The sequence below is a fragment of the Mugil cephalus genome, chromosome 13 (genome assembly GCF_022458985.1).
Source record: "Mugil cephalus isolate CIBA_MC_2020 chromosome 13, CIBA_Mcephalus_1.1, whole genome shotgun sequence".
In the NCBI taxonomy this organism is placed as follows: Eukaryota; Metazoa; Chordata; class Actinopteri; order Mugiliformes; family Mugilidae; genus Mugil; species Mugil cephalus.
The window spans coordinates 23,400,883-23,415,200 of NC_061782.1; the positions used below are offsets into that span (position 1 = coordinate 23,400,883).

The 14,318-nt window shown below is 40.3% G+C and overlaps 2 protein-coding genes across 13 annotated transcripts in view; one reads left to right on the forward strand and one right to left on the reverse strand.

Annotated features, from left to right (window-relative positions):
* Positions 1–7,808, reverse strand: part of itsn1 (intersectin 1 (SH3 domain protein)) — a 41,762-nt gene extending 33,954 nt beyond the window's left edge. For all 10 annotated transcript variants that reach the window (XM_047602202.1, XM_047602206.1, XM_047602204.1 and 7 more), the window contains exons 1-2: positions 7,645–7,808; positions 950–1,009 (exon numbers count right to left, since the gene is read on the reverse strand). In XM_047602202.1, the coding sequence (XP_047458158.1) occupies positions 950–977 (28 nt within the window). In that variant the 5' untranslated portion in view covers positions 978–1,009; positions 7,645–7,808. The remainder of the gene's footprint in view (positions 1–949; positions 1,010–7,644) is intronic.
* Positions 7,809–8,299: 491 nt separating this feature from the next.
* Positions 8,300–14,191, forward strand: cryzl1 (crystallin, zeta (quinone reductase)-like 1). 3 transcript variants are annotated; one of them, XM_047602755.1, is made up of 13 exons: positions 8,300–8,529; positions 8,877–8,954; positions 9,566–9,638; positions 9,767–9,811; positions 9,896–9,964; positions 10,281–10,414; positions 10,532–10,643; positions 10,855–10,875; positions 11,291–11,386; positions 13,192–13,313; positions 13,508–13,613; positions 13,704–13,749; positions 13,868–14,191. In XM_047602755.1, the coding sequence occupies exons 1-13, from the start codon at positions 8,464–8,466 to the stop codon at positions 13,962–13,964; spliced, it is 1,065 nt and encodes a 354-aa protein (XP_047458711.1). In that variant the 5' UTR covers positions 8,300–8,463; the 3' UTR covers positions 13,965–14,191. The 3 variants fall into 3 exon arrangements, with proteins under 3 accessions (XP_047458711.1, XP_047458712.1, XP_047458713.1); XM_047602756.1 differs by lacking the exon at positions 10,855–10,875; XM_047602757.1 differs by lacking the exons at positions 13,192–13,313; positions 13,508–13,613; positions 13,704–13,749; positions 13,868–14,191 and adding an exon at positions 12,707–13,154.
* Positions 14,192–14,318: the final 127 nt, after the last annotated feature.

Consider the following 14,318-nt stretch of genomic DNA (forward strand, 5'->3'; position numbering starts at 1 on the left):
TAACTGTACAAATGGTAACTATGTGCTTACCTGACTAAAGCCTGATTCACAGAGTCATCAGAAAGTCTGTAATTTGTGAGTTTACCTACCACGCTTCTCCAAACACAGAGTTCATGTTATGATACTAGTCCAGTGCAAATCGCATCTTTGTGTTTAAAGCCCTATTCACACAGGATTAGTTTTACCTGGGGACGGCCTGTGATTCAGAAATTCCCCCCTGCGTCGGTTTGGTTTGTGCCTTTCCTCTGTCTCTATTTTGCTTGATAAATGTTCCCAGCATTCTGTCTCCAGGTAACAGTCTCTTCCAAACAGGGCTTATTACTACATTTTCAATTTATGCCACTGCTCAGCTGCATCTAAAGCTGCAATGAGGCCGGGCTGAGGCTGGTCTTCATTCAGCAGAGGGAGGTATGTAGTGTGTAGCAGTCACAGATCTGTTCATACTCTCTGGTTTTCAAGCATTTTTTGTCAATCTGCCTCTTGTCTCCCTCCGGTTGTCATCCTGAAGGGAAATCTGTCCGTCTGGCTCCATTTTTGTACCAGTTGGGCAAAAAAATTTGGTATAACGGGAGCTATATCCACTCATATGTCCTCATGTATGACTGTGTGCTAGATGTTTGAAGCTAAAGTGCTATCTAAAGGCATTGTGTGTGAAGTTTTTGCTACTTTAGACATTTGTATTTGAAATTTAAAAAAAAGAGATTAAAGGAGAGACTGGCTTTTGCTTGCATACAGATACCTAAATGTAGTATTTCACCACTAACATACTTTTAAAACTGACGTTTAGCATGTCTTGTTGTCATACTCTGCCTCTAGTCAATTAAAGTTTAAAGGAGATTAAAGTAGATTTAAATTGTGGTTTGTCTACTAATGGACTCCCTGAGAACAGACTGAAGAAAACAAGTCTGAGAAGAAAACATAAAAATCAACTTTCAATGTACATACTGACCTGTGAATGTGGTTGGGAACTGTGCCATGTTTCACTCAGTTCTCTGCGACTACACGACACCTGAAACAACACATTTAGAAAAACAGGTGAAGAGCTTTATCTGATCAATCTCATTATCATTTTTTTTATCCCACTTAGCAAGGCCAACAGAATTTTACAGCCAAAGGAGAGAGCTATCTGCAAACTCTGCAATCAGACTAGACGCTTAACAGCATGTTAGAAGGACAAAATAGCGTCAAAGGTGCTGATACAGGAGACAAAGTCATTCGTGGAGGAAATGGTTTTCCAACACAAGTCTGGAGTTAATTTGCCACTCTGCTGTCTTCTAATGCTTAAGTTGTTCATCTGTGTTTGCTCTCCAGTTCAGTGAACCGACGTCAAGGAACGTCTGGGAATGAAGGTCGACTGTAACATTTCCTCACATCCACTTGCCTGGACCAAAAAGTTGCACTCGAACACAACAGCCAACGACCAGCTGGCACATATGTTCTGCACCTGCTCGAACAATCGGGAAACCATGAGAGTTACTATTAACAGGGAGACTACCAAGCTAGGGAGAGCGACAGACTGTCCTGCTGCAGAGCTGACCTCTCCTGAATCATGCCAAGTTGGTACAACTTTTATTCATACATCACGTTGCTGTGACAGTATTTGTGGAGTGTTCAGATTAGATGAATATAAAGAGTAAGTTTAACTTCAGTTTTTAACGTTCAACCTTGTTCTTTTGTTTACTTTTACCACTTCTGTTTCAATTCTGATGCCAATCAGAGAGGTCGCTCTCACTGACTCGTTCCACCACTGATTCATGGCGGTGTAGAGGTCCAGCCTGGGTCAACAGTGCAAAACACAAGACAAGACAAAACTGGTTCTCAATCTTTCACGCAACACAAAACTGAAGCACATGAAAATGTATACCAACATGTTTACGAAGCTTCCGAAGTTTTGATCTGACTGTAGTGTCGGTCCACACATTAAACTGTGAGCTGGCCATGCTTGTGCATGTCAACAGGGAAGCCAACCTTTATTTATGCAGGACAAGCTTCCCGGGCACAGTTGCTCATTTTCCAAACCACTCTGCTTCACACTCGCTCATTTGCAAACATTCTCACTTGGGAGCCGACCACAGCGAACACCAGTTTTCTACTGTTGGCCTCTGAAAGGCTCCACTGGAGACTTCTTTTTAAGTCACTCTTCCTTTCAGACAATACGAACTGGAATTTCACCAACTGAACGGCACCCAAAAAAAGAGGGAATAGCTGTTTTTGACAGGATGGAGTCTTCTGAAAATATGCAAAAGAAACTTGTTGTCATTATTTTTTGCCAAGTAATGAAATAAAACAGCACTCTACCTCTTCAAACAACTAAATATCTATAGTGTGTAACATAACTCCATCCTGGTGGAGGTATGTTAATCAGATCCAGACCTGTCTCCCTGTGCTTGTACCGCTGTGGCCAGCAGACAACCCATAATAATGTGACACGCATTGCAACAGACAAGGACTTAGTGAGGGTGTGTGTATGTGTGGGTTGCAGTTTTTTCCCCCTCAGTGTATGCAAATAAGAATCTGGTCGTCTTAACAAGACTTCCTGCTGTAGGTTCATTTCTCATTTAGCCCAAGTTGTACATAAGTTTTTTCATCAGTATAATATGATTTGTTCTATTATGCTCAGACAAATAAAAAAAAATCTTTTTCTAAACACTGCCTCTCTGACTATTCTTTCATTATCAAACTGTGCTTGGCCTGTTGAAGGGTGTATTGCCTGGTGTGTGTGCCCCATTATCATCAGAGTGGGAGGACAAAGTAACCAGCTTAACTAGGTCAGAGGAACAAAGCCCACTCTACACAAACACACACACACACACGCAGACACACACACTTTCAAGGCTGTAACTGAAAGGTTACAGAAGCAGCTCAGCAATGAGAACATTTCTTGTCATGCTCAAACTTCTGGAGAACCATGTTAAAGCCAGAACAGGATCCAGTGGGATGCCGAAAAATAGCAACAAAGTACAGGTCTTTCTAGAAGACACTCAAAACGCAAGAGATCATGGCTTAAAGCTGACATTTGTGAACATTAGGGTTTGACTGAGGAGGTCAGCTGCTGCACACTTTTACTTCTCATTCCACCAAAATCTCATGTGAAATCAAGCTGCAAATGATCTGCCTCTGGAACAAACTGACTTGTTTATAGGTTGCACAATACCTCACACACAGCAACTAACAGCAGGAGTTAAAAGTTGACACTAGCACATTTAAGACGTTTTAAGTTTTAAGTTATGTTAACATGTCGCTTTCTGTTAATCATCATAGCGTGTCTCAAATGAGCACAAATTATAAATGCGGCAGTTCAATTAACTGAATAAAATTAAAATGTAAAGCTCATTGCTTCAGCTGTAATATGTTTGTAATATCTAATCTCTTGTCACCTTTGTGTACTTCAGGGCTTAATGCTCTCTTTTCCCCTGCAATGTATTTGTGGGATTAGTCCATATAATTAGAATACTGGGACATAACTGGAGTGTTGGTCTGTTATCAAGGCTTGAGCCAGATGCTTGTTTAAGCCCCTCACTCAAACACACACTATAAAGACAGTGTCAGGACAGATTAGTAGTGAGACCCCCTCCAACATTCCCCCATACCTTTCTTTCATGAGTGATATCAGGATAAATGACTACCAGTCCATTCACTCTAATGAGGAAGTGTCACAAGCAGCAAATGTATCTGCCGTTTCTTTAAGGTTGACATGGACATCCATAATAAGAAAAGGCAGGGAATTCAAATATATATACAAGTCCATCATAGTTAGCGTGTTTGGATTCATTCTATGATCAGTTCATCTAACTCAGACCCAATCCATTTCATACTTCTGCAGAAAACATTTGCGTTTCCAGAGAAAGTCTAGAATAGAAAACTATTTCCGCCACCTTAACTATGCCCTTAGAGTAAAGATCAATATCCTCTCATTTGTGCTGAGTAATTCCCTGCATAAAAAAAACAGAGTAACAGTCCAAGAGATATAGATATATGTCAAAATAGAGATTCAGGTCTGAGTTGGTGGATAAAAGCCTAAATCCTCAGGACACTCATACCCATGGTTCCATTCTGAAGTAGAGCAGAAAAGATGAGTTGAATGATCAGTCACGTGAATGACAGCAAATGGTTTATTGGCTGATTTAGAAAGCACAATGCGAAAGTTTGCTTGCTTTCTTCCAATTTGTTACACAGACATATCGGAAAAGTCCTCCCTGGAAACTGATGGGAGAATGGCAGGTGACTGGATGAACCATCTTTTACCAACTTCAGGTAAAAGAATGAGCACTGAGAGAGAAGACAGAGAACAACAAGCCAATGTCTGAGGAACTTCAAAAGTAAGAAATCAGTGTAGTTATGTATTTAGCATAAATTATTCTTGTAGCTTTTGTCGGGAACACTGGCACATAAAGGGCATCTACATACCAATCCACCACAGTTTTATTATTTTAAGCAGTTGCTTCTCACTGTCTTCACCACAGACCTCTGTCACACTGAAACACACCCTAGTTTCCACTAACTGTTCCAGATCACTGTAGTCTGAAGCCTGGCAGATTTAAGGAAGTTAATAATAAGAAGAATTGTGTATGCGGCCAGTAACTTTTAATGGTTGTTAAATATATTGTTAAGCTACACAACTAACAAATTAATTTAAAAAATTGTCGCCAAAGAGAAACCAGAGAATATTAGACAATTAATGAGGTCCTGATTTTAAAAATGTGTTTTCAATGTGTTGATTACAGCTGGAGCAGAAGGCCACACCATGACAGTGTTGGTATTAATAACTGCGGCTATTCGCATCAGTATCTACCAGCTCCCACACATGCATGTGCCTTTGTATCTAACATACAGTCTCAAACACACAACATCGAGGTCTCACTTACACTAAAGACACACCCGCTCTGAACACACTCGCTGACACTGACCCTAAGCTCTGCATCGGTCTCTGTCCAACACACACTTTCACATTATTATCAGACTGCTGTCCAGTGGTGAAGCCTGATAGGCGACAGGACCCACACACACACATCCAGACACAAGATTACAACTGCAGTCTCTCCATCAGCTCCTGCTGCCGTCGCTCCATCTATCCCTCAGCCTCCCATCCTTCCAACAACATGTCCACCATGTTAGCACTTAGTAGTATAAATGCTAACACTGGTTCATAACAGAAATATAACTTAAGCACAACTTTTGTTCACCATCTGGCCCCCATGTTTAACCCTGAACAGGCTGAGGAAGTAGTATTTACTTGATTGGGCAACACAAAAGATCTTAACACATTTCACTGAAGAGTTCTGAACAAACTTTTGTTGATACCAGCAATCATTTGACAACGACTTTAGGTAAAAGACTATTAGTCAAATGGTATGACTTGTTTTCTATAAGAGGAACGTTAAGAGCCTAATGTTTTATCTATGTGCCAAGTGTGTGAATAATAATGCTTTAAAACAATGTATGAGAATGGTTAGCTACCATATTCAATTGCTACCTTACCACACTCATATTCCTGATAGATAACATCATGATTTCATAGATTTTAAGGTGTTGGACTTGAATAAAATAACCCATTCGCTGCGTTGAATGGAACTAATTATATTACATGCAGCTGATTTATATTGTTTATGGTGAGAACACAGAGACAACCTCCTGAAAACAGCTGCACTTGCTGAACTGTGTCTGATCCTTTTGAACTTTCTAAATTTAACTAATAATTAAATGAATGGATGTTAAGGAGTTGTTACACATACAAAGTGCAAGTTGCACAGCTTTTAAAAAGTCAAGCAAACATCTGATCAGTTAGAAATCAGAACTGAAACATGCACTCATTTGACAGTTCATTAGGTACCCCCACTGTGGGATAAATAAAGGATTGTCTTATCTTATTTTAATATAACAGTCCTGCACTAAATCTTACTTTATGACTATTATGATGTTCGGACGAATCAACAAGATGATCAATTAGGAGGGTGTAGTGTGTGGTAAGTGTTTCCCTTATTCAGCATGACCCGCAGACTAAAATGTTAAGTAATAGGAACATGTGTCGAATACAACATTTCAACAGAACTACAGCACCCACCATAAAAACACAGTTGAATCATCAGCTCTCTCAGTTGCTTTAAGCAAATGCTGAATCCAATAAAGTTGATGAAGATAAGACTTAGTGCAGGACTGTTATATGAGACCTGGGCTGGGACCTGAGTGCATAATTTCATTCCATGTCATGCTTCTGTATGGTTGTGAATGACAAATAAAAAATCCTTTAATCCTTGAATCCTTGAGAATGCTTTCAATTTTATGAGTGTACAAAATAAACTGAAGTCAGTATAAAGTCCTGTTACTGTCTGATATTCAGATATTGCTGAAACATGTTGTGCAGGAAGAGTTATTGGGACAGATTAGAGTTATTATTATCATACCTTTTAAGGGTTTATTTACTTTATTAATCAATTTTTCTTTATCATATACTTTTGTGGGGATATTTATAAAGGTCTTGATCTGTCTGACCCACAGAACCAAACCCAAAGATATAATTTATGAAGCAATATATATTTACATGAGACGCAGAACATCTATCATTCTGCTTAGTTAAACAAATGTAATGGATTAGGTTAATGGATTACTTCTGTGCATTCACTCAACAGTTTCAGCTCTAATCTAGTTAAAGCCCGGAAGGTTGGACTTAACAAAAACTGACATAGCATGCCAGTGTTTTTTTTGAATTTCCAATCCGATGTCTTTATGTTGTCATAACAACACTAACAGCAATAAATACTGGTTGTGAATCAATAATTACTTACTAGTTTTGTCCTTCACATGGCACTCAACATGACTCAAACATAACTCACCAGCGTTTTCATCTGAAACCCTCCCACCTCTACTTGTCAGCATCCAGGTTACTATGGATACCAGTCCTTACTGACGGCGATTAGTTAAACTTGTTAATCAAAATGCTCAAGCTGCACGTCCTCTATAGGAAAAGGAGCTGAGTTCTCAGGAAAGACTGTTCGCATTTACAGGAAAGCTCTCTTTGGCAATTCATTCTCACTTCCTGCATCATTTCAGATGGTCTCGTCAGCGATATGGCGCAACGCTCGACACCCCCAAATACACATTTCAGGGGCATAATAAGATTCTCAGATGGTTGTTTTGACTGGACATGTAGCTGGTTGCTGTGACTAACAGCATGATTTGTGATAGCAGTCGCTAGGCTAACTGTGAAAACCTTCATATTGACAGTGGATCTCTTCCCCTAGCGCTGTCAGCAATCTTTGTTGTTTTGTCATCTTCCTCTCAGTCCACCCTACTATTAGACAGGCTAAGGTTAACCACAAGTAAGCCCGGTCAACGTTAACATTAGGTCACAGCGAGCCAGTGCAGATGCAGTGATTTAACATTAGCACATAAGCTAACTACTCCTAACGCCTTCCAATTTCCTGACGCTGTGCTATTGTTACAAATACCAAAGCCAGACACCCTCTAAGCGGATGAACATCACAGTCGGAGCCGAGAATCGGTTGGCTACACTGGTTAAAAATGACCAACTGGCCGCTTGAACGTTATGTGTCAGGGGAGCTAGCACGCAGGCTAAGCAGTGAGAAGCTAACGTCAGCCCGCTCAGGGACATTCTTTCACATCACCCACACTACACTCTGCTCTTACCTCATAATTCACTTTCCATCGTTGAATACCGGATAAAGTAGCTCGTTGCGTTTTTATGTAACCATATAATGCAGTACCTTCTCCCAAAATACGCTGGTTTATCACCAAAGCCCTTTCCGGTGACTCTCCCGTGGTTCTGAAATCCCGACCGACCGAGGGACGGCTGGAAAATGGGGTAACGCTTCGGACGTATCGCGAGATGTAACAGAACATATGACCACATTGAAGTAATCCCGCGAGAACCAGCCAGCTGTTTTTTTTTTTCGCTTCGATCACAGGGATGCTGCGAAACCGGGCGCTCCTACTGCCTGCTGTCAAATAGTAGCACAATAATAATAATAATAGATTATTCTATAATAATTGAATGATATCTTATTTTGTTTGTCATCTGAAAAGAAAACGGTCAGTTTAACAAAAATAAAAAAGCAACAAAAACATCCACAGATTTATATTAACTGGGAGAAATCTGCCAAAAATGTCTTCACTGTGCCACTGATTTAGCTCTCCCAATTTATATGGCAGTTTTAGTTTAAACATATTGTTATTTCATTTGTTAGTATTTGTGTAGTAAAACTGAAATTTCATAACATCCACTAGGGTCGCTGTTGCAAAGATGTTTGCACCACCAACCAAACTGTGTGGCGTAGAAGAAGAACAGGTCAGCTGATTTAAGCTAGTTAGTTTAGCTTTGACTGGAAACTAGCTGCACCGTTTCTTTAATGCAGGACGCAACTGGTGTATGAAAATAATTGTGGTCAGGAATATTTCAGAATTTATATATTCCCCATTTGTTTATTCGTGAATTAAATACGCAGAAGCATGAAAGGTTTGTACTGTCGAGCTGGTGTCAGTGATGCTGAGCCCAGGTTCATTATTCAGGAAACGGTGAGTTTGATCATGTTGACCATTCAGAAGCTGTAATAATAAATAACATTTCACTGCATTACGAATAAGATCAGAAAACAACAGATACAATGTGTGTTAATCTGTATGTGCGAAAATATGGTTGCACCTGCTGACATTACTGGAACATATAAGAATGTTTATTGTAGGTTGGATTGACAACTGTATTACAACATGTAAGAATAGAGTCTCAAATGTTTTCATAAAGTGCATTTCTTTATGGTTATTATGTTGTGCTGTACTGTTTTTGAATTTAAATGTGTGTGAATGTGTGTTTGATTTTTGTGGTTGTGAGTCGACAAATACAGTCTGTGTGTGTTTGTCTGCAGACTCTCCCAGATGTCTTGGACCAACATCAGGTCAGAGTTCAGGTGAAGGCATGTGGACTCAGCCCACTGGACCTGAAGGTAAGAATACCACTGAAACCAAAGCTGAATCCACAATTGATAAAAGCTATTTATGTGAATAACATGTCTTATTAACTGGATTCAGATGAGTTTGACGAGATCAAACTTAATTTAATATGCAAAAAGTCACAAATCTATGTTAATTCATCACATTAAAGAGACAGCTGTAAATAAATTCCTACATTCAGCTTTAATACTGTTGGGCTTTCTAATGATATCTTTTAGAACTCTCACAAAGTTGTCTTGATGCAGTCATCTTTTACATATTTGATAAATAAACGAAAATTCAAATAAAATCTGCAAAAGGAAATATTGCAAGTATGTAATGCATGTGCATAACGTGGTAGAAAAACATGTTCCATAAGTGTATTTTCTTCATTTGTGAAATCCATTTCACATTATAGAATTTGAGATACATACTATAATATATCATGTAATAAACCTGTGGTACTTATTACATCTTAATTACTATTACAAGGTTGTTTTAATCTGTGCAGCTGGGTTGTGTGAGTATTATTCCTCAACGTCTGTAGTTTTGACTTAAATTGATCTGAAATAATTTAGAGAAATGTATACTAGATCACTGGTGATGCCTCTCATTTTCGTCGTAGTTGCTCAGTGACGTGGGGATCCAGAGGGATTTAATTCCTGTTGGCAGAGAGGTGGCTGGGGTCGTCCTTCAAGGTTGTAAACACACAAACTCAGTTTGGTCTTGTGCTGCAATTCTATTCAGACTAACTAATAGGTTGTGTATTGACGTGAGTGTTTTGTCAGCACTACTGAAGCTGCTCAATTTTGTTTTTGTCGCACAGTTGGCCCCAAGGTCACGTTCTTCCAGCCAGACGATGAGGTTGTAGGTAGGAAAACTTTTTAAAAGGAATTCAGGGTGATGTTTCTGTATCTCCTTTCTGTATCATCTCACATCCCCCTTCTCTCCCCAGGGATCCTTCCCCTGGACTCTCCGTGCTCTGGACTCTGTGACATCATTGACGTCGATGAACACTATTTAGGTAAAATATAACGTTTATATACACACTTGGACAAGCACAGGTTGTACAATGTGTTTTTATGCCTGAAACTGTTGTAGTAGTGTTGGCAGGCACACTGTTTTTATGTGATGTCTGTGTCCACTTTAATGATGCAGTGCTGAAAGCAGCTTAAGGTCACAGACTGCCTCCCTCTGTTACTTGTTGTTTCTTTCTGAATCCTTGGACATGATGAGAATGAAAATGATAGAATAAAAAAGATTTATGTTTGATTTTCATGGATAAAGTAATTATGAGTTCCTATAAAAACTAAATGTGTGTTTCTGTTTCTGTTGTCCAGTTCAGAAGCCAGAGAAGCTCAGCTCAGTGTCGGTCGCAGGAGCGCTGCGCGACGGCCTTTGTGCTTACACAGCTCTACACACACACGCTCGCATTTCAGCCGGACACACACTCCTGGTCATGGATGGAGCCAGCGTACGTATAAACACAAAAGAATGTGCAATTTGCGACGACAAGCGCGTGAAGTCTGGCGCACATGCACATGTGCGCGTGAAAGCGTGATTAATAATCTCATCTCTTCTTGCTCTCAAGCCCTTTGGCCTCTTGTGCATCCAGCTGGCTTGTTATCATGGAGTGAAGGTTCTGACGACGTCGCACTCTCCGCAAAAACACACGTTCTTGGAGCAGCTTCGGCCCAGTGTAGGTGTGTATGGGCCAGTGCTGTGATGTCTTTAGCTCGCCTCTTAAAGTCAAACCTCATGGCTCTCTTCAATATGTGCTCAAATTCATTTTCTCCAAAATCACAGAATATCTTTTTATGGATTACAACTCTTTTCTTAACACTCTTTTCTTGCTCATTTGCTCCACTTTCAACCTTTTTATCTTCTTTCTCCTCGTCTTTATATTTTCATCAGGTGTTCAGGATCCTTTAGTAGGTGAGATCTTATTTCTGTCTTTCGTGTACATACTTTCTTTCTTGCTGTATTTCTGACTATGTCAAATTCCTTTAAGCTTTTTATTTTGCTTCTGATGGATGATTCACATGAATAATGTTGTATAATAATAATAATAATAATGTTATATTTAGTACTGTAACTCAAAGATTAGTCACAGCTTTTCTAACTGAACCGTATGTGTGCTGCAGAAGGTTGAATGAAAGAGCAGTTGATCTAAAACCTGCTGCCATCCCATGGGTAATATTGAAAAGTGCAGATGGTTCCCCTTAAATGAGCCTGTGAAGAGACGTTTGGTTTAGATATGAGCAGAATCAAGAATCAGTCAGGCAGTTTTAAACGTATCATGAGCTAGAGTCATTCACGATGTCGTGTCTCTGTGTCTTTGTGCGTAAAGCCAGAGTTATTCCAGTGTATAATGGCTCAGACCTGTTGCCAGTGGTCTTGGAGGAGACGGGCGGACTGGGAGTGGATATAGTCGTGGACTCTGGAGGTAAAAACACTCATCGTGATTAACCTGTTTACAGAGCTGCCTCGCTTAACACATAACTGTAAGTCTTCATCAGCCTATTGCAGCCTTTCTTTGAATGCTTGTTAGGGTTAGATCTGTATTTCTTTAGTTATATACTGTCATCTTATTAAAAGCTTAGCGCCTTGAGATAAATAGCTCCTGGTGGTAATTTTACTCTGAGGTGCTGTTAAACCAAGGCAGGACCAGGAGGTGTAAAGAGGTGACATTAAAAACAAGCATTTTTTAAACCTTTTAAATGTGTCAACGGCATAAATAATTATTGTCAGGTAATTATGTCATAATTGTGACAGGTCCTCAGGTTGAATGAAATTATCCTGATTGATCAGCCACAACATTAAAACCAGGCACCCCCACCCCACAGTAATGACGACAGCAGCCATCCCAACAGGATGCAGCCTGACACAGACTCACACACAAAAAAGTAAAAAAAAAACAAAACAAAACAAAACATGAAGAATAACGCAAGGTGTTGACCTGAGGCCTGTATCACAAAGCAGGATAACGGATTTAGCGAGGTAACTTCAGGGTTAACCCTGGGTTTCCGGTATCACAAAGCTGGATTCATTCTTATCAAGCTACGTTACCATGGTAACTTACTGTGAACGGCAAACCTGCTTTGGGACAGAGTAACTTTCAGGATTGATCTGAATCCGATTAAAGGCTCCACCCACCGGCCAATCAGTTGTTCAGGAAAGAATCACGTGCCCTTTCATTGAAGACCTGATTGTGATTAGAGCCCAAATCAGGAGAAGAGCATTACGGCGTGAACGCATCTTCCAGGAGATAGCCACACAAAGAAGAGGATATTTTGGCCATTTGTCCCCTCTAAAGTCAAACACAGCGCAGAATCAGGATCATTTCATTCAGGACAACAACTTGATGTATTGATATGATGTTATTGTGACATCAGCTTCCATCTTCATTGTAGCCCATATAACATTATTGAATTAAGAAATCCAACTCCCCAGATGAAATGATATTTTTGTGCTTGGTTTTTATCTGCTCCCACGTTCTTTTTACTCCAGAGGGGTTACATCTAGGGGAATGAGACTAATTGTCATACTCACGATTCATCTATGCAGAGCAGTGATTGGGTTGCGCGGCCTTGTTAAATCTAAACTAATTGAACCATTGATGTGTAATGTGCGTATTCATGCAATCCTTTACCATGCCTTATGGCGTCTCTTCAATGCAGCCGCGGTGTTTGACTTTTCGAGATTTCGAGTGAGATTTACTTTTTCTTCTTCATGTTTGAGTAGAACCAGTCTTTGCTCCTCGTAGGAGACGCATGCTGTCCTTTTTGCTGGTGGATCAGCCTCATGATTGTGATTGGTCTGCTGCCTTGGAGCCCGCCCTTACACCTGCGCGTTCACCACGAGTTGATAACCAGCGTCATGATACCGCTTATCCAGACTGTCATTCTTCTGGATAAGTTCAGCTGGATATGTTGGAGTAAAGCCGGATAAATTGAGCTCGCTTCGTGATACAGGCCTCTGGCCTCCAAATTCACTAGATCCTAATTTGATCAAGTATCTGTGGGATGATCCTCAGAGGACCCTCCCTTCAACCTAGGACCCAAAGACCCCCTCAGAAGGCCTATGTCCATGTCTCCGATGAGTCACAACTGTTTTGGCACAAGGGAGACCTACACAATATTAGGAAGGTGGTCATAATGTTATGTCTGATCAGTGTATATATATACACATCTGCTTGATTTCTACAAACAGAGATTCAGTGCCTTTGTGTGTGTGTGTGTGTGTGTGTAGTTCGTCTGCATGAGGAGGAGGAGGAGGAGTCAGAGGAGAAGAAATTACTCCCACATAAACATGACATCATCAGTGTGCTGGGGGTTGGGGGACACTGGGTCACAGCCCATCAAGACCTGCAGGTGAGTCAGCATTGGCTGATTAGATGCACATAAAAGTCAAGAAAATACATATTACAATAGAAGTGTGTTGCTGTGTTACTGATCAGAGACAAATCAGATTTAGCCTTTTCAAAAAGTACTTTCATTTTCAGACAGCACTTAATCCCTGTATTTCAGAGCGTTTATTCCTGACCTGTTGTTCCTGAATTTTGCAGCTGGATCCTCCAGATTGTAGATCATTGTATTTAAAATCCGCCAATGTGTCTTTCCTCAACCCTGAAGTCTGGACAGCTTCATCAGCTCAGCAAGGAAGATATCTCCGTATCCTGTCCTCACAGTGTCATGGTGTCTTATCTAAAACATGAACTTTCCTCTTTTTGATCTGTATGAGTCGTTAACAGCCCTTTGCAGATATTCTGAAGGACATTGTGGAGAAGATGTCGACTGGGATACTCCGGTAACTCAAACCCCAGCTAAGCACAGTTTGTCTGGCAGACAGATTTAATGCCTTTTTCTCAAAAGGTTCAAGAGCTATGATCTAATCTAATCAGATTTATCTAATCTGCTTTTCCCAGGCCCCAGCCAGAGGAAGCAGTTCCTCTCTATGAAGCCACAGTTGCCATGGAGACCGTACAGCGTCATCCGAAGAAAAAGGCTGTTGTTCAGCTCTGACCAAAATAATTACATTCTGCAGAGATGGAGGACGACGCAGCTCAAAGTGGAATCACAGCAAACCTTCTTTGACTTTACTTGTTGAATAGCTTTGTTTTGGGCTGAAACTCATCAGAGCTGCTCTGCTATTAGGTGAACATTCTGCTGTCTGTTTGACTTTAAACTGTATGAAGAAAAAAACTCTTGGTTATTGATTAGACCCGATTAAAAGCTTTTTTTAATGAAAAGAGGCGACTGCTGTTCTGTTACTCGTTAACGTTCTGCTTTCAGTGTTAACAATCAGATTTATTGCCACACTAATCAGGCATTAATTATGACCGGTGAAGTGAATAATGCATTACAGCACCTGTTAGT

Coding starts and splice junctions, on each gene's coding strand:
- cryzl1 (XM_047602755.1), top strand. CDS start 8,464: ATGAAAGGTTTGTACTGTCGAGCTGGTGTCAGTGATGCTGAGCCCAGG. Junction 8,530..8,876: donor GGTTCATTATTCAGGAAACG/GTGAGTTTGATC, acceptor GTTTGTCTGCAG/ACTCTCCCAGATGTCTTGGA. Junction 9,812..9,895: donor GCCAGACGATGAGGTTGTAG/GTAGGAAAACTT, acceptor TTCTCTCCCCAG/GGATCCTTCCCCTGGACTCT.